Source organism: Miscanthus floridulus, chromosome 6 (assembly GCF_019320115.1).
Source record: "Miscanthus floridulus cultivar M001 chromosome 6, ASM1932011v1, whole genome shotgun sequence".
Taxonomy (NCBI): domain Eukaryota; kingdom Viridiplantae; phylum Streptophyta; class Magnoliopsida; order Poales; family Poaceae; genus Miscanthus; species Miscanthus floridulus.
In genome coordinates this window covers 97,451,833-97,479,458 of record NC_089585.1, presented here as the reverse complement: position 1 = coordinate 97,479,458, position 27,626 = coordinate 97,451,833, and the positions used below count along the sequence as shown (strand labels likewise).

The window sequence follows — 27,626 nt, the reverse complement described above, 5'->3', positions numbered from 1 at the left end:
CACTGAGTAAAACTGGTCGGACTGTAAGAAACCTACGACCCAGCGGCTACGGCACTCTTGCTTACCAGAGTAATCAGAGTTTCTCGCCCACACCTCGTGCTCTACAGTCTCAACAACAGGAAGGGTCAGAACACATTAACCCTTTCTAAAACAGTCATCATGCTCGACCCTTTCTCTTGTTAAAAACCTAGAGGCAAGGTTTGCGGAAACGAACCATGAGTAAAACTGGTCAGACTTCAAGAAACTCGCCCTAGCAGCTACGACACTCTTTCTTACCAGCATAATTAGAGTTTCTCGCCCACACCTTGAGCTCTACAGTCTTATCAATAGGAAGGGTCAGAATGCATTAACCCTTTTTACACATAAAAAGGGAGAAAGAACAAATTTGTTCAACCAAAATAAAAGAACAAGCTTGTTTACACGAAACAAAAGGGATGGAACTTGTCCACTTATTACAAATATGCTGCCTGACCTATCTAACTAAACTAACCCCTTGGAGGGATGATTTTATCTCCTATCTTGGTAGAAAGGTCATGCGCTAGGGGGCCACCTCCTTCTCGATGTTGTCTAGCTCAGCATCAGTATAGACGGGCGTGAAGCCTTGGCTCATCGTCGCCAGATCGATGTTCTCGTATTGAGAACAGGTGATCACGAACGATCGGTGAATGCCAAAGTGAAGTGTGCCCCTTGCCATATCACATGCCTAGTCCATGATTCGGGTGGCGTGAATCACGAGCGAGCTTATCTCTTGCTCCAGGGCCAACTCGAGCTCATCATAGACCAGCTAGACGGTGACACGTAGGTTGTCATGTTCATCACTCTCCTTCTAGAGGGTGTCCTTTACCTCACTGAGCTCCTTCTCTAGGCCACGGCTCTTCACCACCTCCACCCTGAGTTTATCATTGAGACCTGCCCAAGTCATGTATCGACCGTGTCAAAAGCCTTACCATGGATTCTAGGGAGAAAGACAATAAGGGAAACCAGAGACTTACCGTCCATGTTCGCCCAAAGCCTGCGCACCTCATCATGCTACAGGGTCACCTCAGCCTCTAGGCATTGGACCTCTTCTTGGCACTGACCAACCTCCATGGCGAGCCTGGTAGACACGCCCTTGGCTACAACCTTCAGGTCCCTCTCCCTCTGAAGCTCACCCTCAAGGTAGTTGATCTACTGTTGAGCGTCGGTGTGCTCTTGGTGAGCCAGCTTAGTCCCTGTGCGGAGCTCCTCTACATCCTAGAGTAGATCGTCCCGCTCCTTCTGTAGTCGTTTGGCCTCCATGGCATCCATGCGCACCCTCTCGATTAGGGCCGCGAGCTTCTCCTCAACCTCATGGGCATCGTCGTGAGCATCCTTCTCCCTAACTCTAAGGTTGGCCACCTCCTGGGTAGTAGGGGCAAGCGCAGCCACCTCCTGATAGGCGACAGTGAGCTGTGTGGCCAGCCCCTCACTCCATCATGCCTCCTTAGCAAGGAACTATGACTTCTCCCTGCTGCAGGCCATAAGGATCTATGAAGAAGATAAGACTTAGAGGCGCAAAACGAGAACATGAGGGTCATATCATACCTGGCCAACTAGGCGATAATGTCGCGCATCGAGCTCAGCATGGTGGTTAGGGCGCGAACCGCGTCCCCAACCTCCATGTGAACACTCCCCCATTCCCTCTCCTCTACTGCTTCATTGAGGGCAGCCACTCGGACTAGAGATCAGGAAATCCTCGCACCGACCTCAAGCGGTGCCAACCTCTCTAGGGGCGGTAGCTCTTCCAGAGTGGCTCCTCTAGCGATAGAGGGGGTGGGTGACACGGACATGGTGCCCTGCCCTATCGCCATATCCACGAAGGATGCCTCGGGTGCGCCCCCTTCCATTCGCCCCACTGCGGACACGGCCACCTACACGGATGATGTCTCCGGCCGTGCCGCCTCCGCCTGTGATGTCGAGGACACGACTAGCCATGTCGCACCCACCATGGGTGCCCCAGATGTGCCCTCCTCTACCTGCTCTCCTATGGACGCAGCCATCGGCTGCGCCTCCATGGTCGACGCCATGGCCGCCCCGACGCCATTCACGCCCTCGACCGACGTAGCGCCAGCCGTCTCCTAGCACGTTTGCCGATGGAGGATTTTTTTAGAGCGAGCCACAAGAGAGTCCCATGTCCTCTTACGCTGCTAGGGACATGGCAGTCAGTTTGTGACAAAATTTCGTTAAGACAAAAGGACAAAAAAACTCTTAACTCACCTTGATGCCATCATATGAGGACATTTTGGGGCTGGCTTGCCCAATCTAGGCTGCTCCTCATTAGCACATTGCTGCTTTGAGCCCTCCCTCGGCTCAGAGGGCTCGGACGAATCAGAATGGCTGCCTCCTGCCAACTTCGAAGACACCGCCGAGGTCTCGGACGAAGTAGAGTGACCTATTTCCGCCAGCTCTAGGGCCGCCGTCGAAGGCCTGGAAGAGGCGAGGCGGCCTAACTCTTCTAGTTCTAAGTCCATCATCGAAGGTCCAGACGGGGTGGGGCAGTTTGGTTCCACTGGCTCTAAGGGCGTGTCCTTCCCCTCTTACCTCGTGACATGCCATGGGAAGGGCCCCACCTATGGCGAAGGCGGGTTCTCGTCCATGACATCCAGATCATCCCATGGGATGGGTGACATGGAGCTATCATCCTCCTCTTCTCTTCTTCCGATGAGCCTTGACGCCACTTCCCTCGCTATAGCTTCGCTCGCTGTTTCGACTATCGTTTCCTATCCTCATTGCCCTTCTTCTTCTTCCTTTGTTCATCCGTGGCATGGTTCACCGCCCTCATCGCCGCGTGCTCTGACAGCGGCGCGACAGAGTGCCAGAAGGATAACCTCGCTGGTAGCTCGATAAAGCCCGCATCCGGCCGCATCATGGGATGCCTCAGGATTGGGAACATGACGTCGGCCTCCCATATGTCCTCCTTGACACGCTACATGACCTCGCTGTCGTGGAGCAGCCCTTGGGTGAGCATTGTCTCGATGAGCTGCGCATCTGGCGTCATCCCGTATAGTGGGAGAACGCGCACCATCAGGGGTTCCACCCTCCTCGCGTGATACCCACTAATGATGCCAGCCCCATGGAGGCCATGGGTCTTCAGGAATGTGATGGCCTCAAGGAGGTCACACATCCTCTTCTTCTCCTTGATAGGTGGCCCCACGGCCATGACGGCGTTACCTCTTCGACCAGGCGCCCAGAGAAGATCGAAAAGGGAGCGGCAGGGTCATTCTTCAAGTAGAACCAATGCGAGTGCCGAACCTTGTTAAATCTGGAGAGTTGGCAGGGCATGTACTCAGCCACCCACTACCCCCGGAGGTGGATGCCTGCTCATCCCATCAGCACCGGAGTCTCTCGGCCTCTCCTTCTTCTTGATCAAGGAGATGGAGAAGAAATATCTCCACAGCTCGAAGTGGGGCTCGATCCCTAGGTACCCCTCGCACATCATGATGAAGGCCGTGATATGCTAGATCCCATTGGGGGTTCAAGTGTTGCAGCTTGATTTGATAGTGGTGCAGCAGACTCTGGAAGAATGGGTGGGGAGGAACTGTGAGTCCACACTTGTGGAAGAGCACAAAGGAGATGACGTAGCCATCGGGCGGTGCCGGTGCATCCTCATGTCCAGGCATAAGCTGCTCCACCACATCGGTCCTCCCATAGAGAAGACCATGCTTGACAAGGCCCTATATGCGCACATGGGTAACATTAGAGTGGTTCCACAAATCCATGGAGGATGGAGGTGGCTGCGGAGAAGCAAAGGCAACGGTGGAGGAGCAAAAGCTATAGATCTAGGGCTTCAGCGGTGGATTAGCAAGCACGGCAGATCTAAACGATGGTAGTGGAGAAACAGAGAAGGTAAGGCTATAGTTTTGGTGTGCAGGAACGCAAATGGGGAGGCTGCTATTTATAGGGCAGAGCGGGGCAAGAAGGTGAACCATCCGCCTAGATTCACGCACCTGTTGTGCCATGTCACGTCACCTCCCTCCGAACATCACGCGCATGCTATCTCTGGCCATGCCCTCGAAGGATACGTAGGATGACGGTTCACCCGTTTAACGGGCCAAGAACCGTCACAAGTAAGGAGGGATACAGAGATGAAAACGCTCCTATGACCCATTCAGGACCAGGAGTTCGAAGGCTGGCCCACCGATGGGTTCACAGCTGCTCTGAGGCACCCTTAGAGCAAGGGGTGGAAAGGGATGGGCCCACTAGTGGCTAGTACACTAGTGCACAAGCGCCACGGGCAACCCGGCCAACGTTCAAGTCTTGATTGGTTCCTAGTCCATAGTTTTTCCTCGAAGAAAGGCAATGAGCCCTTAGGACCGGCTGAACGGACCCAAGAACTATATGGACTAGCCGCCAAGAGTCTGGTGTCGGTCACCAGCTGAACCATGCTAGACCCCCATGAACGGGAAGCCGGGGCCCCACCCGGACTAGCCCGTTAACAACTCATTGAGCACCATGTTTCGTCCATCGAGGAAAAATGTGGCACGGCTCAGCCCTTCTGTTTTGTTGAAAAAACGCTTGAGGAACGACGATCACAAAGATGAGCCAACCCTCGACTGGACCCCTGCTATGCGTGGGGCTCAAGGAAAGTTGGACTCACAAGGAGACCAAATGCGGCATCGTAGTACTATAGCAGACCGATCGGATCCTAGGGGACCGGAATCAAGAAAAAATCTTTCTGACCTCCCAAATCCTACGGTTACATGCTCCCAAGAAGACCAATCGCAACAAAAGGAAACTGCCACCCTACCAGGACACACTGCGGGCTACAAAAAGAAGGCCAAGGCCCTTAGTATCCTCCCATCCAAAAAAACCTCCAAAGGAGTATTGTACTCCTCTACAGGCTCAGGGGCTACTGTTGGGTATCGATATTAGGGATACCCAAAGCAAGGAAGTTAGCACCCACGCTGACTTCCCCAGATAGAGCAAGCCGTATTAAAAGGTCTCTCCCAATCCCAAGGCTATGGGCTCTGTCTCGCCCGACCTCGAGGCCACGGGCTCAGTCTCGCTCGACCCCTTGGTTACGAGCTCCTTCTCGCCCTACCCTAAGGCCGTGGGCTCTATCTCGCCTGACCTCGAGGCCGTGGGCTCCGTCTTGCCCAAGGCCATGGGCTCCATCTCAATCGTCCCCTTGGGTGCAAGCTACATCTCGCCCGACCCCAAAGACACGGTTTCCGTCTCATCCAACGGGGACCCATACCGCCGCCAACCACTCCAGGTCCAAGCATATAGGACTGGGTCAAAACTCTAACATCAGGGAAGAGACTGGCATGCCTCGATGTAACCCATGGCCATGATGGGCCATACCTAGGTATTCACATCAAGAACAGTGTCCATCGTGCCTTTAACGAGGCCACAAGGCTCGGGTACAACAAGAAACAGCTCCAGAACAAGTACAACGAGCTAAAAAATGGTGTATTTCAATTGGCATGACAGACAGATCCATACTAGGCTTGGTCATGACCCACATACTGGAGAGGTGATAGCTGATCCCGGTTGGTACGCCATAGGCAACGGGGTACTAACTACACCCTTTTCGTTGACTCTTTTTTAGCATTTAGGTCCACACTAACTGACTACTAACATGGCCATCCCTAGATCACGTGCAGGAAAGTAGCCAAACCACTTGTGAGAAGTTTAGACGTCCACCATGCTGTGAGCAACTGACCTTGATTTTTGGATGCACCCCACATGACAGGGGCAAGTTGGTACCTATAGGGGGACATCAACCTGACCGTACACCCAATAGTGCCAGCCCTCAGACTCCTCAAGCCTTGTCCGATGAGCCCGTACAACCACGTAGTGTTGGTCAGCCCTCTAAGAGAGTCACTAGGGACCATTCCATTAACTGTCCTCGTAGTAAGAAGAGTAGCAGGACCCCAACCCTTGATGACTGCCTTGATGACCTGAGCAACATTACCAGGGATGCTAGGGGGAATAAGGCTCGTCAAGCCACTGATGCCGAGGAGATTGCGTAAGTCAATAAGATTCTGAAGCAAGATGGTTATAGCGAGAGTGATGTAGTCTTTGCCCAAGCCCTTAATCTTTGCAACAACAGGCTCTGCCATCGGGCTTTTCTTGATTTGGAAACAAAAGAGGGCCGACTGAACTGGGTGAATGTCTCATGGGACTTTGTTTTCTCCAAATCAAAGTGATCAGCACCATACTTCCTCCTGCGGCTTCTTTAGTTGGTTTAGTTTTCTAGCATGAGCATATTGAGTTGTTTATGTACCTTGTCAGCGTTATGTTTTTTGTCTTCGTTGTAATAAAGACCGTTGTCGAGAACTATGTTCACTTAGATGTGTGGTGTACTGTGAGCATTCTAGTTGAAGCGCTATCTGCATTCTATTTGATGTTAATTTCTGATTTGAGCATGTTTAGTAAACTTTGGCGGTAGGAGATGGTGGGTCCAAGATATTTCATTAATTGACTGTAGAAATTTTGTTAATTGGCTGGTTCTGCCTCCATGTGTATTGAGGTAATTGAAAGTTATTCTTTTTTGTTATTTCTGGTATGATACCATGCCAATATATGCTGTCACAACTTATTGGTTTGTGCCCTTTTCAATATTGCAGCATGAACAGCAATGAGGAGTCATCCAATAATGACACTTCTAGTGAAGGACCGGGCATGGTGAACTTGGCGAAGGCAGCTGTCGTGCTAAGAAGGTTGAAAGGCCTGCTGGCGCAACAACGTCCTGCGGTAAATCCTCCTTGTCCCATACCCAAGCTCACCGGCGCGCAATGGATGAAACTTACTCTTGACGACCCCACAAAATGCATAGACAATTTGCGTATGTCCCGTGATGCCTTCATGCATTTGCATAACATGTTGCTTCTGTTTGGGCTGCCATCTACAGACAAGTGTAGTTCCGTTGAAGCTTTAGGAATGTATGTCTGGACTTGTGCCCACCAATCTGTTAGTAGAGAATGCAAAGATAGATTTGAAAGGTCGTTAGATACGGTTAGTAGGAAGGTAATTGCACTAGCAGAGGTTATGTATAGGTGGGCAAGACTATACTAGTTCTAGCAGATAGGAACTACCCATGAGTTAGCCAGAAACTTGCTGAATATGCACCATGGTTTGATGGGTGCATAGGTGCTATAGATGGTACCCACATAAAGGTTGAGGTTAATCAGGAAGCCAAAGCTGACTTCTTCAATAGGAAAGGAGAAACTTCAATTAATGTTTGCGCCATTATGGATATGGATGGCTGCTTCACCTATGTGGGTGCCGGGAAGGCGGGAGCATGCCATGACATGGCGGTCCTAAAAAGACTGTCAAGCCGATGAATGGTTTCCGCATCCACCCGCAGGTTCGTGATGACTTACAAATATCTTTGATGCAGTATGTGTATAAGTAGTTGGCAGGACATTGTTGGCACTAATTGTGGAATTATTTCAATTATTGTAGGACACTACTACCTGGCAGACGCGGGATACACGGAGACTCAAGGATACATGACTCCTTTTTCGGAATACAAGATACCATATAAACGACTTTAGGGGCGTAGAGTTGGAGACGCTAGAACGCGAGGAGAAATTTAACTACATTCACGCGAGGCTACGCAATGTAATTGAAAGAAGATTTAGGAGGCTCAAAGAACGGTGGCATATTCTTGAACGGGTTCCTTACTTTGCGAGGAAAAAGCAAGCGATGATTATCATATCATGCTTTGCAATGGATAATTATTTGTGGCTGTGTAAGTATGGACTTAATGCACCGTCGTATGAGCTGTCGGAGTGGATGGTTTTAAATAGTGGAACCCAAACAACTGCAGTAAGGGAGTTGATATCAGCTGTAGTGTGGAGTGGAATATGATTGAGGGAAGGTGATGTAATGAACCTACTTTAGTACTTGAATTTAAGTTAGGTATTTAATGAATGCATTATGTGTGGGCCAAGATTTGTTAACCCTAGTGGATATTGTAATCTTTTATTGTATGGATTGAACAAATGGAGTGTCATTTGTTGGGTATTTGTAATGGACTGTCATTTGGTAGCTACGAACTAGAAGCAGATCCTGTTGAGTAAATGCATGTATCATTTGTACAAGGTAATTAACTGAATGGTCCAAGATTATTTCATCATTTTCTAGTTCCTTAATTTAATCTTGTGTTATTTTATTAAGTTTATACTGCAATCAATTATCCAATACAGTTCAGATTAGTAATTTATATTGTAAGTGATAATAAAAGACATTGTTGTTTGCTCATATGTGGTGTTCTTGATTTTGCAGCCACTTTCACAAACTATAGTCACTAGTGAAGGACATTGCTGCTGAATATGTCACTGACCTGGTAAGTTTATTTTGTGAAGTTACGTGTGAGGGTGGGAGAAAAATGACCCAGCACCCAGATCATTCATTCATATACCTGTAGCTGTACATACATGTTTGCAATTTCTATGCGAGATGTAGTAGCCCTCTTGAATGCTGCTTGTTTTGCTTTAACTATGACAAAGTTGTGACATGCTTTTTGCACAAAGCGAGGCATATTGTATCTGTTTGGATGCATCATACTGGGACAAGCATTTCATGTCGTGCTTCCATTTTGGCAACTGGTGTTTGTAGATTGTCCTTACTTTAATTTGAGCACCTTCATTTGTACATCCATTTCCTTATGTTTTATTTGAGCTGTGAAATTCTATTTCTGGTGGCAGCAATCCATTATTCTTGTTTGAGGCATGTACATTATACTTTTACTTCTTTGTTATATTTGAGCTGTGAAGAACACTTAGGCAGACATATTTATTGGCCTACTGTTACTTCCTTTGTACAGGTTGTTGATATGCCTACTTAGAAGATGTATAGTAGGGGTCGAGAACTGGATGACTCAACTTGGATGCCTTCTTTTGATTTTTGATTGTTTTGTATGTAGCTGTTGCTCTGAATCGAAGAAAATTCTTCGATCCATGTTCATTGTAGTGTTATTGACTTTTGTCTTTGATTGGACTATTGCTCATGATTCTTTGTTCATTTGTTAGTTCTTAGAAGGCAGGAAGATGTTCTCAGTTGAGGCTAAAGAACAAGCTGGATTTCAATGCAAGGACGACTGAAATACCATGAGAAATGATTAATACAAATGTAGTTCATCAGTTGATTAGATCGTCTTTATAAGTATCTTACTAGTGTCAGTGCACGTTGAAACCTAAGTTATAGTTTAAAATTCATGGCCATGGCTACATACTTTTTTTTTTGTCAGTGTTTGGTAGTTTTGTTGGACTTAGAGAACTGAAATTGGTTGAGGAGAAGAGTTTAAATTTTAAATGGCTATTCAGCCAATTTGAATTGGCTGGGGGCTGGCTGGCTGCTGGAAGCATCTGCTTGGCTGGCTGGTTCAGCACCAGTTCTACCCAACCAATTCAAGCCTGCCCAACAGGCTGGAGATTGTATTATTTTTGTAGAAGATACTAGGTGATTATAAACATCCGGACGTAATCAAAAGATGGTTCATCGTTATTTCAGAGTACCATAAAGAAAACGTCATTTCAGAGTACCATAAAAAAAGGGTTCAACGTGCAGGAGCACCGTGTCATTTTCACCGAGCAATACTGCAAATCTGCAATACTACGCACAGCCCACGGAGCTGCTGGCTGCGTGCCTCTCCTTTTTTTTTTAATCTATATACGACATACGAGTTTCTCGTTTTCTGATGACCAATAAAATAAAATTCATTTCGGTTACTGGCATTCTAGTAGAAGACTGTGAGATCAGACTGTGTTATCCTTTCGGGCGGCGCGGGTCCCTTGCTGGCCGTGCACGTGGCCGTGGTCACTGGCGCTGGTGGTGTCGAGGAAGTAGAGCAGGCCGCACATGAGCACGCTGCAGGCCAGCATCGGTATGGGGCCGAACGTCCAGAGGAAGAGCGCGAGGGAGACGTAGAAGGCGCGCAGGCCGAGCGACCAGGCGTAGCTGCCGCGGTTCACCGTCCGCGCCACGTACGACGCGAACTCCTCCTCGCACGCCTCCGCCTCGTCGCCGGGGCCGGGCGGCAGGCCGCCCAGGAGGAAGCTGGCGTGCGCGTACAGCCGGATGGCCTGCACGTTGCAGACGAAGGCGAGCATGAAGCAGAGCGACACGGCCAGGTACTTGGCCGCGAACACCTCCCCGGCCTTGCTCCCGTACACCAGCCGCGGCGCCGGCGCCTTGCTGGAGGACGGCGAGGAGGCTGGAGACGTGACGCCGATGAAGACGCTGATGACGGAGACCAGCGTGATGGCCGTGGTCGCCAGCACCGTCGACGCCATGATGTTGTTGCGCAGCGTCTGCACCGCCAGCACGCCGTTCTTCTCCGTGTTCTGCTGGCCGGTACGGAGCAAGATGGTAATAAGCTTAGTAAAGAGTAAAAACGGTGATGAGACGGGGGAGGGTGCATAGTGTTAGAGGATTCGGCTAGCACATGTATAGGACGTGCGGTTGTAGCTTAGTCCAGGATCAATGTATGGTGCATGGTTGTTATACCAAAATAGGTAGTTGAGATATATTAGGAATGAATCGTTCTAATCCCACAATTTGTGTAACATGCCACGGTGGGGGCTGTTCCCATCCATATAACACGAAGCCGAGGATCCCAGGAGGGTAACCTCGTTAACCCATAATTTTCACATGGTACCAGAGCCATTCTCCACGCGGTAGTCTTCATGGCGTTCCCATCTTCTTCCTCCGCCGCGCCTACTGCCTTCTTCCCCATCACTTTTCTTCCCACCAATGAAAAGCCCACCAGGGGAAATTTTCCCTCCTGGAAAGCACAAGTAGTATCGGCGTTGCGGGGTTCTCAACTTGCTGGTTTCATCCAGTGGGGTGTGCAGCCGCCATCTCCGTTCCTGGCTCCGGAGAAAGGCAAGGAGGATTCGAAGGAGCCACCAAAGCCCAATCCTGATTATGAGGCTTGGGTGGCAAAAGATCAGATGGTCCTGAACTATCTGCTCTCCAATATGTCCAAGGAAATTCTTGGGCAGGTAAACAATGAGGTCACGGCGGCGGGCGCATGGACAGCCATTGAGAAGCTGTTCTCTTCGCAGTCACGTGCACGTGTGATCTCCACCAGGATGGCGCTCGCCACGGCCACAAAAGGTACTTTGTCAATTGCTGAATATTACGGCAAGATGAAAAACATAGCAGATGAGATGGCATCTGGTGGCCGGAAACTTGAGGATGAGGAGCTAGTCTCTTACATTCTCATGGGTCTCGACGCCGACTATGACCCTGTTGTCTCCGCCGTCACCGCACGTGTGGAGCCGATCACCGCTGCCGAGTTGTATACTCAACTCATCAGCCACGAGCAACGCATGGAGATTCGTGGTGGCGGGGCTGGATACCAGTCCTCCGCCAACCTGGTGTCCAGAGGAGGGCGCAGTGGTGGCGGCTACCGTGGTGGCGGTCGCAGCAGCGGCGGCGGCCGTAGCAGTACAAGCCGCGGCAAAGGACGTGGTGGTGGCAACCGTGTCCCCTTCCAGCCGGGGGTGTTTTGTCAGGTGTGCACCAAGGAGGGACACACCGCCTTCAACTGCTTCAAGAGGTTCAACGCCTCGTACACACCTCCACAGAAGTCAGCCTCGTCTGCAACGATGTCCTATGGAGTGGACACTAACTGGTATATGGATACCGGTGCAACCGACCACATCACCAGTGAGTTAGATAAACTCACTGTTCGTGACAAATACCACGGTGGTGAGCAAGTGCACACCGCCAGTGGCTCAGGTACGGAGATCAGTCATATTGGTCATGGCAATTTGCGCTCCCCAACCTCTAATCTCCATCTTAAAAATATTCTTCATGTTCCTGCTGCTAGCAAAAATTTATTATCTGTCAATCGTATTACTCGTGATAATGGAGTTTTCCTTGAATTTCATCCAAATTGTTTTCTTGTCAAGGAACAGTCGACGAGGAGAATTCTCCTCGAAGGCAGATGTGAGAACGGCCTTTATCCAGTTAGGTCGCCAAATAAAGAAGTGCTTGGAGTCATCAAGTCAACCACGTCGCTGTGGCATCACCGCCTAGGACATCCTGCCTCTGCCATAGTCCAGCAAGTCATACAACGCCACCAGCTTCCAGTCACAAAAGATTCCAATAAAGCTAGTGTTTGCGATGCCTGCCAGCAGGGTAAAAGTCATCAACTACCATACCCAAGATCCATTACCACTTCAGCTAGCTCCTTTGATCTTGTGTTTTCTGATGTATGGGGCCCTGCTCCAACCTCTGTTGGTCGCAACAACTATTATGTTTCCTTTATTGATGATCACAGTAAATTTGTCTGGATTTATTTATTGAGGAAAAAATCTGAAGTTTTCCAGTGCTTCAGTGATTTCCAAAACTTGGTAGAGCGCCAATTCAACAAGAAAATCCGTGCTATCCAAACCGACTGGGGAGGAGAATATCAAGCCCTAAGTTCTTTCTTCAAACATGTAGGGATCGTACATCGAGTTTCTTGCCCTCATGCTCATCAACAAAATGGTTCTGCCGAACGGAAACATAGACACATAGTTGAGGTTGGTTTGACCCTTCTAGCGCATGCATCCTTGCCATTGAAGTTTTGGGATGAAGCGTTCTTAACTGCTGTTTTCTTAATAAATCGACTTCCCTCTAAAGTGATCAATAATGACACTCCCTTTTATCGTTTATTTGGTCAACAACCAGAGTACACCTCCCTCCGCACTTTTGGGTGCGCATGCTGGCCACATCTTCGACCGTACAATACAAAAAAATTAGAATTTCGTTCTAAGCAATGTGTTTTCTTGGGCTATAGTATTCAGCATAAGGGATTCAAGTGTCTTGAACCAAAGGAAGGTCGTATCTATGTTTCTAGAGATGTCGTCTTTGATGAACACATTTTTCCTTTTGCATCACTCCACCCAAATGCAGGCGCTCGGTTGCGGGCAGAAATCGCTCTTCTTCCTGATATCTTGACAAATCCATCCAACGTTGGGGATGCACATTTGTCTGACCATGGATTGTTCTCTCCATTACCTACTGATATGCCTTCTGGAGATTCATTTGATGCAGGACAAAAATCAGGTGTCAATCCAAACTTATCCGGTGTAATACCAGAGAACATGGGGCATCATTTCATGGGTCCCCTCACCGGAGGTAGCTGCAATTCCGGAGGAGAATTGGGTGACGCGACGGGAGTTCCTAGCGGTGACGAATCAGCTGTGGGATCAGTGCCCCGCCTCCAGCCGCACGATGCAGCGGCATTGTCTCCAGTCGACGTCGGATCGTCTACATCGGCGCATGCAGGGACTGAGTCATCCAGCCTATTGCCACAATCAGACCCCGTGGTGGGGGCCCAGGCGGCGCCCGAACTTTCTTCTCCTGTGGCCAGTCCTACACCACCTGCACCAGAACATCAACAGCAGCCTCAGCGAGCAGTAACCCGTTTGCAGCACGGGATCAGCAAACCGAAGGTTTACACCGATGGCACTGTACGGTGGTGTCAGCTGGCTAGCACTTCTTCTGAGGAGCCTGCTACAGTTCATGAGGCACTTGCAGATCCACGGTGGGTGTCCGCTATGAACGCGGAACATCAAGCTCTTATGAAAAATAAGACATGGCGACTTATGCCACCACCAAAAGGGAAGAACATCATTGGGTGCAAATGGGTCTACAAAATCAAGAGGAGAGCAGATGGGTCTGTTGATCGCTACAAAGCCCGCTTGGTTGCAAAAGGCTACAAACAGCGATATGGAATTGATTATGAGGACACATTTAGTCCTGTGGTGAAGGCTGCCACCATACGTATTATTTTGTCTGTGGCTATGTCCAGGGGATGGTCATTGCGCCAGCTCGATGTGCAAAATGCTTTCCTCCATGGTGTTCTTGAAGAAGAGGTCTATATGCATCAACCTCCTGGGTATGTTGATCCAAGACATCCTGAATATGTGTGCAAGCTTGATAAAGCACTGTATGGTCTGAAATAGGCACCTCGTGCTTGGTATGCTCGGCTGTGTGGTAAGCTTCAACGACTTGGTTTTGTGCCCTCCAAAGCTGATACATCTCTATTCTACTATAGCAAAGGTGATCACACTTTGTTTGTTCTGGTTTATGTTGATGACATTATTGTGGCTAGCTCTTCACAACATGCAACAGATGCATTTTTAGCCGACTTGCAGGGAGACTTTGCACTCAAGGATCTCGGTGACCTTCATTTCTTCTTGGGCATCGAAGTCAAGAGGGGATATGGTGGATTGACTCTCACCCAAGAGAGGTACGCTATGGACATTTTAAAAAGGTCGGGCATGCAATCCTGTAAGTCGGTTGATACACCCTTGTCTCCTTCCCAGAAGTTGAGCATTGAGAGTGGTGACAAGCTAGGACCTGATGATTCCACCAAATACCGTAGCATGGTAGGGGCCCTTCAGTACTTAACCTTGACGCGGCCTGATATAGCTTTCGCTGTGAATAAAGTATGTCAGTTCTTACATGCTCCCACTACTGTGCATTGGAGCGCCGTGAAGAGGATCCTGAGGTATGTAAGTGGAACTAAAACCTTGGCCTACATATCCGAAGATCAAAGTCTATGCTTGTCAGTGCCTTCTCAGATGCAGATTGGGCTGGATGTATTGATGACCGGAGGTCGACAGGTGGTTTTGCAGTATTTCTTGGTGATAATTTGATCTCTTGGACAGCCAGGAAGCAACCAACTGTCTCTCGATCCAGCACTGAGGCAGAGTATAAGGCTTTGGCAAATGCTATTGCTGAGATGCTCTGGGTTCAAAAATTGCTCACCGAACTCGGAGTTTCACATCCACCCAAAGCACTGCTATGGTGTGATAATTTAGGTGCAACATATCTGTCTGCTAATCCTATTTTTCATGCCAGAACTAAACATATTGAAATTGATTTTCACTTTGTGCGGGAGCGGGTAGCCCAGAAGCTACTGGACATTCGGTTCATACACACCGGTGATCAAGTAGCAGATGGATTTACCAAAGCACTACCAACTGTCAAGCTTCGACAATTCAGAGACAATCTCAACCTTACAAGTGGCTGAGATTGAGGAGGAGTGTTAGAGGATTCGGCTAGCACATGTATAAGACGTGCGGTTGTAGCTTAGTCCAGGATCAATGTATGGTGCATGGTTGTTATACCAAAATAGGTAGTTGAGATATATTAGGAATGAATTGTTCTAATCTCACAATTTGTGTAACATGCCACGGTGGGGGCTGTTTCCATCCATATAACACGAAGCCGAGGATCCCAGGAGGGTAACCTCGTTAACCCATAATTTTCACACATAGGCATGGTACCGACGGCCATCATGGCGGCGACCCAGCTCTTGCGTGCGATGGCGTTGAGGCCGATGACGGTTCGGGTGGGATGGCGCAGGATCGCCCAGAGGAGCCACAGGTGGTAGCCGGCCACCGCCGCCAGGGCCAGCGGCACCAGCACCAGGTCCAGCTGCTCCTCCCGGTACATCGTACGAGTCTCTTCGTTGATTTCTAGATGATAAGTCCGGCAGCTTACTGTGAGAGAAAAATACTGTTGGCTTAGCCGAAACAGGAGCGAACAGCGCGTACCTCTGATGCCGCTTTTTCCTCTCTCCGTGCCCGCCTGCCTATATGCTGTGCTGTCTCTCCGATCGACGCGGATGGATGGTTTTGGGCAAAATGGAACTGGATCCTCTCTCCTTTCGAGTGAAATCAGGAGTCACGACGGCACGACCTTTTTTTCTGGGCCGCTCAAACCAGCAAAACAGCTACGAAGGCAACGCGGACAAGCAACCCGCGAGTCGTGACTGCGCGGCGGATCCTGCGCCGTACTACGCACTTCCGGATGGCGTGGCATGGTGGTGGGCTGGGATAGACGCGCGTGTGCGCGCACTGCCGGCGAAGTGCGAGTTGAACACTCCGTCAGCGCGCACCCCCATGAGTAGCTTTGGTGTTCTTCACTTTCATAGCCGCCACGCGCCATGGGGCTTGATGACCATTATTCTGTCTGGAAAACACACATACATACTCAGGCAAAGGCATGATGCTTGGGGAATATATACAAGAAATGAAATGAGGGCTTTCGATACATATATGTTTCACATGTTCTGGTCAGCGACCTGGGCAGCCATAACACCCATTTTATTACAAAATGCGTGCTCTATTGCATGTCCATAGAATCGAGCACCACTTGCAGACAGCTGGGGAGTTACACGAATCTGACAGTCTGCTAACCTGAGTTTATTGATAGTCTTGTAACTTTCTAAAGTTCAGGCTTCTGACTAGTATACAGCAAGAGACCAATTGAGGACGGACGGCAGTCCACTGAACATAGTCCCCACATGGCAGAGTAGGTCCAATTACACATTAATTCTGTCTCATACAAAGGGATTACATGGTTCCTCAGTTCTTCAGAGAGCTCTTGTTTCATCCATCAGAAGATGTGGACAATGTCATAAGCAAATCTGCTCACGTTACGGATGAACTTGAGGGTATATGTTGACAGTCATAAAAAGTTAGGGGAATCATTACACAAAATAGGTGCAACAAACTACATCACGCATCACAGCAATTCCTTAGATGAAGTGCCTACAACAGTATAACCTCACAACATTACTATGTGTCACTTCTTTAAAGGATTTGGTAGTCACAATATTATGTTGTTGTGTTAAGTAAAGTGAATGAAACCTATCAACCCACAAACACAGCAAAAAACACATCGGAAGCATATATTAGAAGTTAGAATGATAGTAAAGCCTTACAATATCAAGGATACGTCCAAAACAACACGAAAGACTGCAAAATAGAAAGGAAAGAATGTTAGAACATTTATTATAAAAGAAAAAAAAGGCATGTAGTAATTATCATAAATTTACTCAGAAGTCAGAATGGAAGCAAATATCACCAGAAGAGGAACCAATTAGGTACCTTTAGCAAGGAGGTGAACCCGTGCTAATGGAATACTACCCTAGCTTAAAAGCAAGAGTCATTACAGTAGAAAAGGTAATAGAATGCTCTGCTTTCTATGGCTCACTATATCCTAGACATGCTCCAATCCTCTTCATCTTCAATAAAGTAGTATGTTGATCAAGACATCACACGTATGAAATTGTTTCAGTAGAATTCATTATTTTTGCATCACTATGTTTTGAACTTCTGGTGAATCATAAAGGAATATAATAAATTTTCATCTGCTTTCATCGGCACCAATAATTCTTACCATCAGGCCTCCAAGAACTCCTTCAATTATAATCCTGTTCCAACTGTCAAAGTATGTATGGACCGAAAATTTGGCCTTCACCAAAAGCATCAGAGATGCAACCATCATCACAAGAAGGTAGAACACAAATCCCATCAAGCCTGTAAACCCCCATATTCCAGCAACAACTCCACTAATGATTGACAAGAATGTCCGGCTGAAAGGCACAGAAAAATGTCCTTAAGTCAGCTTAGTGTAAATGGGTAAAGCATTCTAAATGAAATATCAAGAAGGCAGATGCAGCTATGAAAAGATTGATGGTAACAAACATGTTAATTCAGTATCTAGTTGACCAGGAAGTAGAAAAGCAAATCTTCACATGAAAAACTTTCAGAGCTTTTAGGTGACAAGGGAGTTAGAGCACGTCCACTTAACATTTATCAGATGCTGGAATTAGTGTAACAACTTTCAACATTAATTGGACAATTATGCATTTGAAGTTTTGAAAATATGTTTGGAGGATGAGCTGAAAATAGAATGTCATTGGTATAGAACATGAGAGTATGGACCACACGATACCACTCAACATCTCTCTTTTGCTCATTTCTTTCATTTATTTCTCAATTCAACCAAAATATGGTAATAATCAACTACTCTGTATTTCCTTAACTTTCTTTGGATCTATTACTCAAAATCTAAATGAAGTGAAGTTCGAAATCTCTCAATCACAAAACAAAGAGCTTCAACTATTTTTCAACAGAACTCTGTATGTTCAGACCCCCATATAACAGTGATTAACTCCAAAGAACTGGTGCTGTACCAAATTGCAGTGTTTGAATATTTGATTGCGAAATCCTAATTTCACTATCTCATTGTCTCCTTTTCCACTTTCCGTACCAAACCCAGCATCTTCTGCAGCTCTAACCATAACCAAAAGTATTTTATCCTCGCCTGTCAATCAACAACACGGAACTAAAATGTCGACCCTACACTGCGAATCTATATTATGAACTAGAGTTTAATCACCAATCAGCAAGATCCTTGCCGTATATGAGAGTCTCCGGTCGCACAAATCGGAATCGAGATCAAGCGAAACCTAGACATGCCTACTGGCTACTGACTAGATCAGATTTAGGTAATCCAAATTTTGTAAAGGAGACGACGGTGATACGAACCTGTAGTTGATTGATTTGACGTTGCTGACGAGGTTTTCCGCGTGGAAGATCGGAACGTCGCCAGAGAACCCGCCGCCCGCCGCCGCCGCCATCTTTCTGGTTAGTTCGAGCAGTAGACTTGCCGTGCCGACTTGGTAGCAACACTCTTGCGTATATGGCCTCGAGTATGTTGTATTTTGCGTCCGAGGCCAACACCGGCTCGTGCCGCGATTCTGCCGACGTAGGTGCGCGGTGCGCCAAGCTAGTCAAGCAAAAATTTACCAACTTTGATCAACTTTTGACCATAATTTATTTGCATGCTAACAGTGCACAAAGTGGACTAACTTCACAAGCACCAATTTGATTATTAAAATTTATCTTGATGGCAAATATAGTAGCAAACCAAACACGTCCTTCCACTCCCTACTGCTCCCCTGCACACGCCGCCCGAATGACTCGGCCCGTCTCTTCCACACCGATGTCTCACCCCGCCTCTTCCACACCCCGTCTTGTCGCTCGGATGACTCCCGCGCCACACCGGCGCTGTGCGACCTGTGCCTCCTCCCCACATCGACGCCGACATGACTCTCGCGCTAGCTCTCTCTTCCTCGCTCAACAACCCTACATCCAGATATAATTTTACAACAATTACATGAAACAATTGAAACATACGTTCAAAACAGATGAAATATTTGAAACATACATTTGTAACATAGCCATTGCAACATATGCAACGTCCAGCTAAAACACTTACAACATGCGTCTGAAAACAGATAAAATATTTTGAACAAACTCCTACAACATACGTATATAACTATTACAACATGTGTAACATCCGAAAACTACCATTGCAACATCCATATGAAACATTTAAAACATACCTCTGAAACATTTAAAACACTTCAAACATGCGTTTTGCAACATAGGGAAGGCCAGGACTAGTCAATTCCAGGCGTTGGGGTGGTAGTCGGCGGCGACCGGCGGTGCACAACTGCCACAGCATCAGGTGAATACAAGTGCAATTTGTAAGAAAAATGGACCATTGGCCCATTTACTTTAGACTTTGGTGTTTGATGACTAACACAACTAAATTGGACTAATGAATTTGCAGTGGTTGTTTTGTAGTTTAATAGGATGCAAGACGTGACTTAAACGAAGGTGGCGTGATGATCCGATGATCAACACCATAAGCAAGACCTCAGAAGCACAAGCAAAACCCAAGATATCAAGCAAAGTCCAAGCACGAAGATAGGAATCAAGCCGGACGCAAGATCGCGAAGAAACGAGGTCACAGAAGTGACCGGACGCTGGACAGCTCATAGAGGTGACCGGACGCTGAGCAACAAAGTGACCGAATGCTGGGTGCTAGAGTCCGATCAATATCAGTAAGGTTCTAGAGAGTCGTTTTCGTGACCAGACGCGGACGCTGGTCAGAGTCCGGTCAGTAGTAGAAAAGTGGGATTTTGTCACCAACGGCTATTTTCTCAGTGGAACTTATAAATAGACCCCCAACCGGCCATTCGAGACGTGTGGAGCTGAGAAAATATACCAAGGGTGTTGATACATTATTTTAGTGATCTCCACTTGTATAGTGCTTAGTGTTTCATTAGGTGATTAGCGTAGGTGCTTTGCGAAGTGCTTAGGTTGATTAGACCACCGCTTATGCGCTTGCTCTAGGTTTAGGCCTAGTGTTTAGTGAGGTTTGCATACCTCTTACCACTCGATGCTTGCGAGCACCATTGTTGTACATCGAAAGGGCTTGTAGTCTTGCGAGATCACACCAACCGAGTTTGTGGTGTGGCCGTCACCGTGTACCGGAGTGAACAAGGCCCGTGGCGTTTTTGCCGGAAGCTTGATAGTGAAGACGGCGGGGAGCATCCGGGAGAGGCTTGCCGGAAGGCACGTCGGAGACCCACTTGCGCATGGGGAAGGCCCGAGCCTATCTACGGAGTTATCCGACCAGGAGCTTGGCCCTTGCGAGGGATTTCTTGCGAGGGGCTCCAACGAGGACTAGGGGGAAGCTTACGCGCTTCTTGATACCTCGGTAAAAATACCGGAGTCGTCGACGGGAGTTTGCATATCTCTACCTTGCTCTTTAGCTTCCGCATTTACATTGATTGTATTATTCCTTTTGCGGTAGAGATAGCAACATACTAGCAAAACCGTAGTTGCATATTTAGATAGTTTATCTTTTGCATAGCCGCATAGGTTTTGCTAGGGTTAGAAAAAGAGGCCATAGTTTACGGAGTTAGATTTTTAAGTTGCCTAATTCCATAGGCGTCACGGTCCCTTCAATTTGGACCTTCAATTGATATCAGAGCTGGTTGGCTCAATTTGGACCTTTGGCTTAACCGCCGTTGAGCCGACGCTATTTAGAGTGGTTGTGATTGATACCTCTAGACCTTCGCACTTTGACGGCACACTTCCCATACTGTAGAGCTAGAATGGTTTGCTACCTTGAGGCGGTTGATTTGGAAGTTTGGAGAGTCACTCGTGACGGAATGAAACCCATTAAGAATCCCGATAAACCCACGAAGAGTGATAAAAAGGAAATTTATTTCAATGCTAGAGCAAAGAATTGCTTGTTTGAATCATTTAGCGTGGATATGTTTAACCAAGTATTCACTTTAAATATGACACATAAAATTTGGTTAAAACTTCAAGAGCTTCATGACGGCACAAGTAATGTCCGTGAGCAAAAACATTGTCTAGCTAAACAAAATTATGATTCCTTTGAAATGAATGATGATGAGCTTGTTTGTGATATGTATTCTTGTTTGAATCTAATTATCAATGAGCTTCATTCTATAGGATTAACAAAGCTAGATGATACGGACATCGTGAGGAAGATCATCTCCGTGCTACCACAAAAGAAATATACAAGCATCATCACCATCCTTCACAATATAGAGGACTTGAGCACCATAACCCCGGCCATAGTCATTGGCAAGGTAGTGGCATTTGAAATGTCATGCAAGATGGGTCAAGAAGAAGCCTCTTCATCAAGCATAGACAAAGCTCTTGCATGTGACAAGAAAAAAAAGATGAAGGATAAGCAAGTTGAGACAAGCTCAAGCTTAAGCTCCTCAAATGAAGAAGAAGAATGATGATAAAGATTCAAGTGATGATGATCAATCTTCCTCCTCCACCTCCGACCTTGATGAAGAATCAATCAAACTTATCAACAAGGTGGAGAAGATGATCCAAAGGCTCAATGTCAAGGGTGTGCCCATCCAAATTTAAGATATCATCTTCACCAATCAAAGAAATGAGCAAAGAAAAAGAGGATGCTATGGATGCGGCGAGTTGGGGCACTTTGTGGAAGTTTGTCCAAACAAACCCACACCCAAGACAAAGAAGGCGTGCAAGAACCAAGCCCTCACATCAATAAGGTCATGGGATAATTCTTTAAGTGAAGAAGAACACCATCACAAGAGGTGAGGGCGCAAGCACTCATCATCAAGCTCTTCATGTGTGTGCCTTATGGCACGAGGTAACAAAAGTTCATCCTATAGTGAGAGTGATAGTGATAATGAAATACCTTCTTATGAAGAAATTGTGCAACAAAATCTTAATTATGCTAAAGTTTACACTAGTCAACAAAAGAAGCTTGGAAAATAAAAGAAAAGCTAGATAGTTTACAAGAAGCATATAAAATTTTGCTTGAACAATATAAGAACTTTGCTAATCTCAATGTTGAACTATCTACTAAAATTGAGAAACTTGAGGCTAGTGCAACAACAAATGCATACATAATCAATGATGAGCAACTTGTAAAAAAAAATAAAAAATTAAAAGAAAAGTTAGCTAGCTCACAAGATGCTTATAAAAGTTTGCTTGCTAAAATGGAAACCATGTGCAAACACTGTGATGAGCTAACTAATAAAGTTGCTAATCTTGAAGCCGTTAGTACAACCCCCACTAAGGCATCTAAAAAGAAAAGTTCTAACATGTCTAAAAAGGATGCATCTACTTCTTGTAATGATTTATGTTTAGACTTATCTTTGTGCAACCAAGTTTGTGTTGAGAAAGTTGTTGTAGATACATGCACACAAGTGATTGCAAAGGAGAATGAGCATCTCAAGCAAGAAGTAGCTCACCTCACCAAGGACTTGACTCAAGTGAAAGGCAAGGCAAAGCAAGCCCGACTTCATCAAGATAACACCGTCAAGGGAGTGAAGAAGCTTGATAAAGGACAAACCATGGTTTGCTACGTGTGCCACAAGGAAGGTCACAAGTCTTATGAGTGCAAGGTAAAGAATGGGGGAGGAACAAAGAAGAAAGAAAAAGCAAACAAGCAAGCTCTCCAACACCTACACCAACAAGGTAAACAAAAAGGCCTCCACACCTTATCTCTTGAAGAAGAAGAAAAATGACAAGGTGGTGGCCATCAAGGTGAACAAGCAAGTCAACAATGGGGTCAAACGCTTTTGGGTGCCAAAGGAAATCATCTCCAACATGAAGAGCACCAAGAAGATTTAGATCCCAAAAGGGAAGTGAGAAGTCCGGTGGACTTCGAGGAATTTGGAGACTTGTCAAAGTATGGATGCATTTCATGGGGTGCATCATGATAGACAAAATCATTGCCAAGTGGGTTAGTGAATACTATGAACCCAAATTCTCCTTCCCATGTTAGGTAACTAGATTCAATTTACTTTAATTGGTATTAGATTTAAATTTTCCTACAATTGGAATCTTTTAGCATCTAGTTACTCCTCATGCCTAGGTTTGCATTTGCATTCTTATATATTTGGTCATGCATACACTAGATATTTCATATGGTAGGCTTGCTCGGTTTCATTCTTATTCCTTGGAGCAATCCTACATGGTTTAAAATTGTTTAGGAGCACGACACATAGCATGTCCTTCAATTGTTCATCTAATATGTGCCAAAGTCCAAATTATAGATAATTTCTCCCAAATATCGCCTTCGAAAATGACCCTCACATTCATGTGATGTCATCTTTCAAGTGGTGTTTTTGATTCTAAAATCAATGTGCATGTTTCCTACAAGTATTCTATACTTGTGTGCACAAATTTAGGGGGAGGTTACTCTACAAGTTGGATACTTTGAGACTAACATATTTTTAAGCTTATCATGTGTGTAGTAGTATCATTGCAAGAAAAATAGAGTCCCCGGAATTAAGCATCATACTTCAAATATCCACCACCGATTGCAGTGGTAGAAATCAACATGTGATCTATTTCACTCTACACACAAAGGATCACAAAGTTTGACCCTCCCTTGTGCTACTAATGTCTTTCTTTTTGGTGTTTGATTCCAAAGGTGGAGAATTTAAAGGATCAAAAGCAAGCATTAATTTATAGTAATGGTCCGAGAAAGGGAGGATAGTGGATTATGGATTAACCTATGTAATGGGGAGAATTTGTAGGAAGCAAGGCTTAAATCCATAATAACACATGGGGACATTTGCAAGGGCAAGATGAGTTTTTATGTAGACTTACAATAGTGTCGGTGTTTTGGACCGGGGGGTCCTCAACCAACTAGTGAATTTGTTCTGCGTGTTCCCGATTCCGGATGGTGATGCAAAGAGACACAAGGCTTATACTGGTTCGAGCAATTCGTGCCCTACGTCCAGTCTGGGAGATTGATCTTGTATTCCTTGCACCGAAGTGCTTGTAGCAGGGGGTTACAAGCTAGGTGAGAGAGAGAGACAGTCCTAGGTCTCGGCGGGGAGTGATGTGGGCTGCTTGAGACGTTGCTCTCAAGCGGCAGGGAAGTGTGCGTGTTATAGGGTGTTGTTCTTCGTGAGAACCTATCCCCTCCCCTAAATGGCCCAAATCCTTTCCTTTTATAGTTGAAGGGAGGACAAGGACAGTACATGTGCTAACTATACGGCGTCGTGCAAACAGAGGCGGCGTGTCCAAGCCTTGTAGCCTATTCCTATGGTGGCATAGTTGTTGGAGTGGTCCGTCCTTGGAGCACTGGGGCGGCGTGCTGGTCACATCCGATCCTATGCGTCATGGGAGCTCTAGGGCTACCTCGGAGCGGGTGCGGCGGTCAGCGTGCGGGTCGCTGTGGATTGACTATGCGCGAGGCCGAGGCTCGATCGGTGCCGAGGCGGAACCACAGTGGGGGGTCTCGGCAGATGTGAATCCCGAGATAGCCGAGACCCTGGTGTAGAGTGCCGAGGCCTGGAGGAAGCGGTTGATCTGGTGTGCTGGTTCGGAGGCGATGATGACCCAGGCCAGGCTACCCATGTCGTGTTGTTTCCGAGGTGGGGATCGCGCTGCATAGTGTAGTGCGGGCGCTGATCATGGGCACAGTGTTAGAATATAGTGGCCGGTAATCCCCACCGTGCCCTGTCTCAGCTGGTATGGCGCTGATGCGACCTCATGTCCTGTCGGCCACTCTGCGGTGTCAAGCCGTCGTCCGGCTGAGATTGCGGGAGTGGTTGACGCATTAATGGGACATGACATGCTGTCGGGAAGACCGGTCGAGGCGGGGGCGACGGGCTATTGACAAGCCAGCCTCAAGCGATACGGAGAATAGCTGTCTCATTCGAGGTTGTAGGCACGGGGCCTCGGGCGAGATGGAGATTGGGCTCCTTGCCGAGGCCTCCCGTGAGAGGCCTCGCACGAGGCGAAGATTGCGTCAGGACGCCGAGACCTCCCGTGCGAGGCCTAAGGCGAGGCGGAGAGCCTAGTGGGCTCGGACGAGGCTGGTGATGAGCCCATGGCTTACCCTCTAACTTTGTCATTGATGGGATTTAAGTACCCCTTTTGGTGTACGCTCAGGGTACCCCGTTCTATGGTACCCGACAGTAGCCCCTGAGCCTTAGGGGGAGTGTGTGCACTCTCCCTGAGGGTTTGTCGAGACTTGGCTTGTAGCCGCTCCCATAGGGATTGTGTTTTGCTTCTTGAGGTTTCGGTGGGTGCGCACGAGCGCACCCGCCGGGTGTAGCCCCCGAGGCCCTGGAGGAGTGGAATCACTCCTCCAGGGGCTTTTTTCGTGTTTTGAGTGAGGTGTTTTTATCGTATTTGCCGAGCCCACAAGTGCGAGTTCGGGTCACGGGGTCTCGGCAAGGTTGCAGGAAGAGCCCCCTAGCCTCTGCATGGAGCAAGATGTCCGTCAGGGGTTCCCCTAGCTTTTTGCACGACCCTCATGCTTCTTTTTCACTTGGAAGGAGGGGTGGAATGTGCCAGACTACCCTTGGTGGGCACGAGCGTTGGCACTTCCGGTGGGCTGTTATCGGGTAAGTCCGAGTGGAGGCTCGTGCCCCGTTCGCTAGGGGACGGCTAGCGGTCCAGAGACGCACTCTAAGAGTACCAGAGGGTTTCTCTAGTGGGTGCCGAGGCCGTTCGCTAGGCCTCGGTGGCTCGGTGCCTCCCTACGGTGGGATCCCATTTGGAGACCTCCCTGCCGGTCTCAGACACGACTTAGGACGCCCCGAGCGGTCGTTTGCTCGGGCCTCGGCCATTCGTGGGCTCGCCCCTAGTCGTCCTTGACCCTGTTGCCCTGGGGCAGCTGTCGAAACCTCAGGGGGCCCAGCCTTCGAACCCCTAGACCATAGCGGGCTCGGTGCCCTTTATCGTATTTGTAATGAAACTTCTAGCGCAGGTTTAGATCATTTGTCTTTGTCTTGGGTGCAAGAGGAGCCCCCGAGCCTCTGCCTAGAGCAAGAGGGCGATCAGGGGTCCCCTGGCTTTTTTGTTCGACCCTCACATATCCTTTTCATTCGGATGGAGGGTTTGTTTGCCGAGCCCATTTGGGTGCGAGCCGGAGCCGCTGGGTCTCGGCAAGGTTGTAGGAAGAGCCCCCTAGCCTCTGCACGGAGCGAGAGGGCCGTCGGGAGCTCCCCTGGCTTTTTATACACCCCTCGCGCGTGAGGGTTTGTTTGCCGAGGCCCCTTTGGGCGCGAGCCTTGGTTGCGGGGTCTCAACGAGGTTGCAGGAAGGGCTCCCTAGCCTCTGCACAAAGCGAGAGGGCCGTCAGGAGCTCCCCTGGCTTTTTGTACGACCCTCGTGCTTCCTTTTCGCTCAGAAGGAGGGGTTGTTTTGTCGAGCCCCCTCGAGTGCGAATCGGGGTCGCTAGGTCTCATCAAGGTTGCAGGAAGAGCCCCCTAGCCTCTGCACGAGGCAAGAGGTCCGTCGGGGGTTCCCCTGGCTTTTTTGCACGACCCTCACGCTTCCTTTTCGCTCGGAAGGAGGGGTGGAATGTGCCAGGCTACCATCGGTGGGCACGAGCGTTGGCACTTCCGGTGAGCTGTTATCGGGTAAGTCCGAGTGGAGGCCCGTGCCCCGTTTGCTAGGGGACGGCTAGCGGTCAAGAGACGCACTCCAAAAGTACCGAAGGGTTTCTCTAGTGGGTGCCGAGGCCGTTCGCTGGGCCTTGGTGGCTCGGTACCTCCCTATGGTGGGATCCCATTCGGAGACGTCCCTGCCGGTCTCAGACATGACTTAGGGCATCCCAAGTGTTTCGCTTGCTTGGGCCATAGCCCCATATAGGCTCGCCCATGGTCATCCCTGACTCTGTTGTCCTGGGGCGGCTGTCAAAACCCCTAGGGGCCTAGCCTTCGAACCCCTGGACCGTAATAGGCTCAGAGCCCGGTTCCTTCATCTGAAAGGAATAGGGCGGGGGGAATGTCTTCCCCATCGGCTTGGCAACAGGTGGCACGCCTTTTGAGGTGGTTCCCTGGGGAGGCGAAACAACGCCTGCTACCGCAGTGGCCGAGCACGATGTGGTGGATGTGACATAACTGTTCTCGCAATTGATGAGAAAGAAGTGGGCGCGTGGGCGGTAAAATCGGATCGTGGTTAACCGCGCCGGATCTAGGGGAAACTTCCCCGATTTCATCGCCCATCCATTTCGCCCTCACCCTGCATAAATACTCAAAGAGTCTCGCCCCTCCTCACCTTACCTTGCCTGCGTTAGCTCTACCTCCATCGAGCCATCGCTAGAGCAGCGGGTGCCGGGAAGAAGAAGGGAGAAGAGCGAGCCAGGGAGAAAGCGAGAAAGAGCGAGAGAGAGAGAGAGAGAGAGAGAGAAACTCACCGCCGCATTCGATCCCTCCACCGCATCCATGGCCGGCGACATCGTTGTCATCGAGGCAGACCCCTAGGATCCATCGGATGTCACCGAGGAGATGCTTCAGTCGCTTGTCGACGGCGGACTCCTTCGTCCGGTGACGGACCCCAACAGGCCGGAGTGGATTGCTCCGTCGGGCGAGCCGGAGCCGAGGCCTCACAACAGTTACATCATGAGCTTCGTCTCCTTTCACAAGCGCGGCCTCGGTGTCCCGGCGGATCAGTTCATGCGGGCGCTCCCGCACTACTATGGCGTGGAGCTCCACAACTTCAACCCCAACTCCA

General features: G+C 48.4%; 2 protein-coding genes and 1 non-coding gene across 4 annotated transcripts; 1 reads left to right on the top strand and 2 right to left on the bottom strand.

Moving 5' to 3' along the window:
* Window positions 1-9,627: 9,627 nt before the first annotated feature.
* Window positions 9,628-15,680, bottom strand: LOC136458730 (uncharacterized). Its single transcript, XM_066458658.1, has 3 exons — window positions 15,531-15,680; window positions 15,265-15,452; window positions 9,628-10,313 (listed from the first exon to the last, which is right to left on the bottom strand). Exons 2-3 carry the CDS (start codon window positions 15,427-15,429, stop codon window positions 9,726-9,728), a joined length of 753 nt encoding a protein of 250 aa, XP_066314755.1. The 5' UTR covers window positions 15,430-15,452; window positions 15,531-15,680; the 3' UTR covers window positions 9,628-9,725.
* Window positions 11,160-11,298, top strand: LOC136462100 (small nucleolar RNA Z247). Its single transcript, XR_010760620.1, has one exon. It is a non-coding gene; the product is annotated as a small nucleolar RNA Z247 (small nucleolar RNA).
* Window positions 15,681-16,000: 320 nt separating the features above from the next.
* LOC136458729 (uncharacterized) lies at window positions 16,001-18,474 on the bottom strand. Of its 2 annotated transcripts, none has more exons than XM_066458657.1 (4): window positions 18,315-18,474; window positions 17,161-17,356; window positions 16,703-16,736; window positions 16,001-16,405 (listed from the first exon to the last, which is right to left on the bottom strand). In XM_066458657.1, the coding sequence occupies exons 1-3, from the start codon at window positions 18,404-18,406 to the stop codon at window positions 16,707-16,709; spliced, it is 318 nt and encodes a 105-aa protein (XP_066314754.1). In that variant the 5' UTR covers window positions 18,407-18,474; the 3' UTR covers window positions 16,001-16,405; window positions 16,703-16,706. The 2 variants fall into 2 exon arrangements, with proteins under 2 accessions (XP_066314754.1, XP_066314753.1); XM_066458656.1 differs by having other exon boundaries at window positions 16,717-16,736.
* Window positions 18,475-27,626: the final 9,152 nt, after the last annotated feature.

Excerpts from the sequence above, each read along its gene's own strand:
- LOC136458730 (XM_066458658.1), bottom strand. The coding sequence starts at position 15,429 with ATGTACCGGGAGGAGCAGCTGGACCTGGTGCTGGTGCCGCTGGCCCTG. Across the intron at positions 10,314-15,264 it reads GGGTCGCCGCCATGATGGCC|AACACGGAGAAGAACGGCGT; the intron begins GTCGGTACCATG and ends ACCGGCCAGCAG.
- LOC136458729 (XM_066458656.1), bottom strand. The coding sequence starts at position 18,406 with ATGGCGGCGGCGGCGGGCGGCGGGTTCTCTGGCGACGTTCCGATCTTC. Across the intron at positions 17,357-18,314 it reads GTCAAATCAATCAACTACAG|CCGGACATTCTTGTCAATCA; the intron begins GTTCGTATCACC and ends TGTGCCTTTCAG. Across the intron at positions 16,737-17,160 it reads GAGTTCTTGGAGGCCTGATG|TCTTTCGTGTTGTTTTGGAC; the intron begins GTAAGAATTATT and ends TCTATTTTGCAG.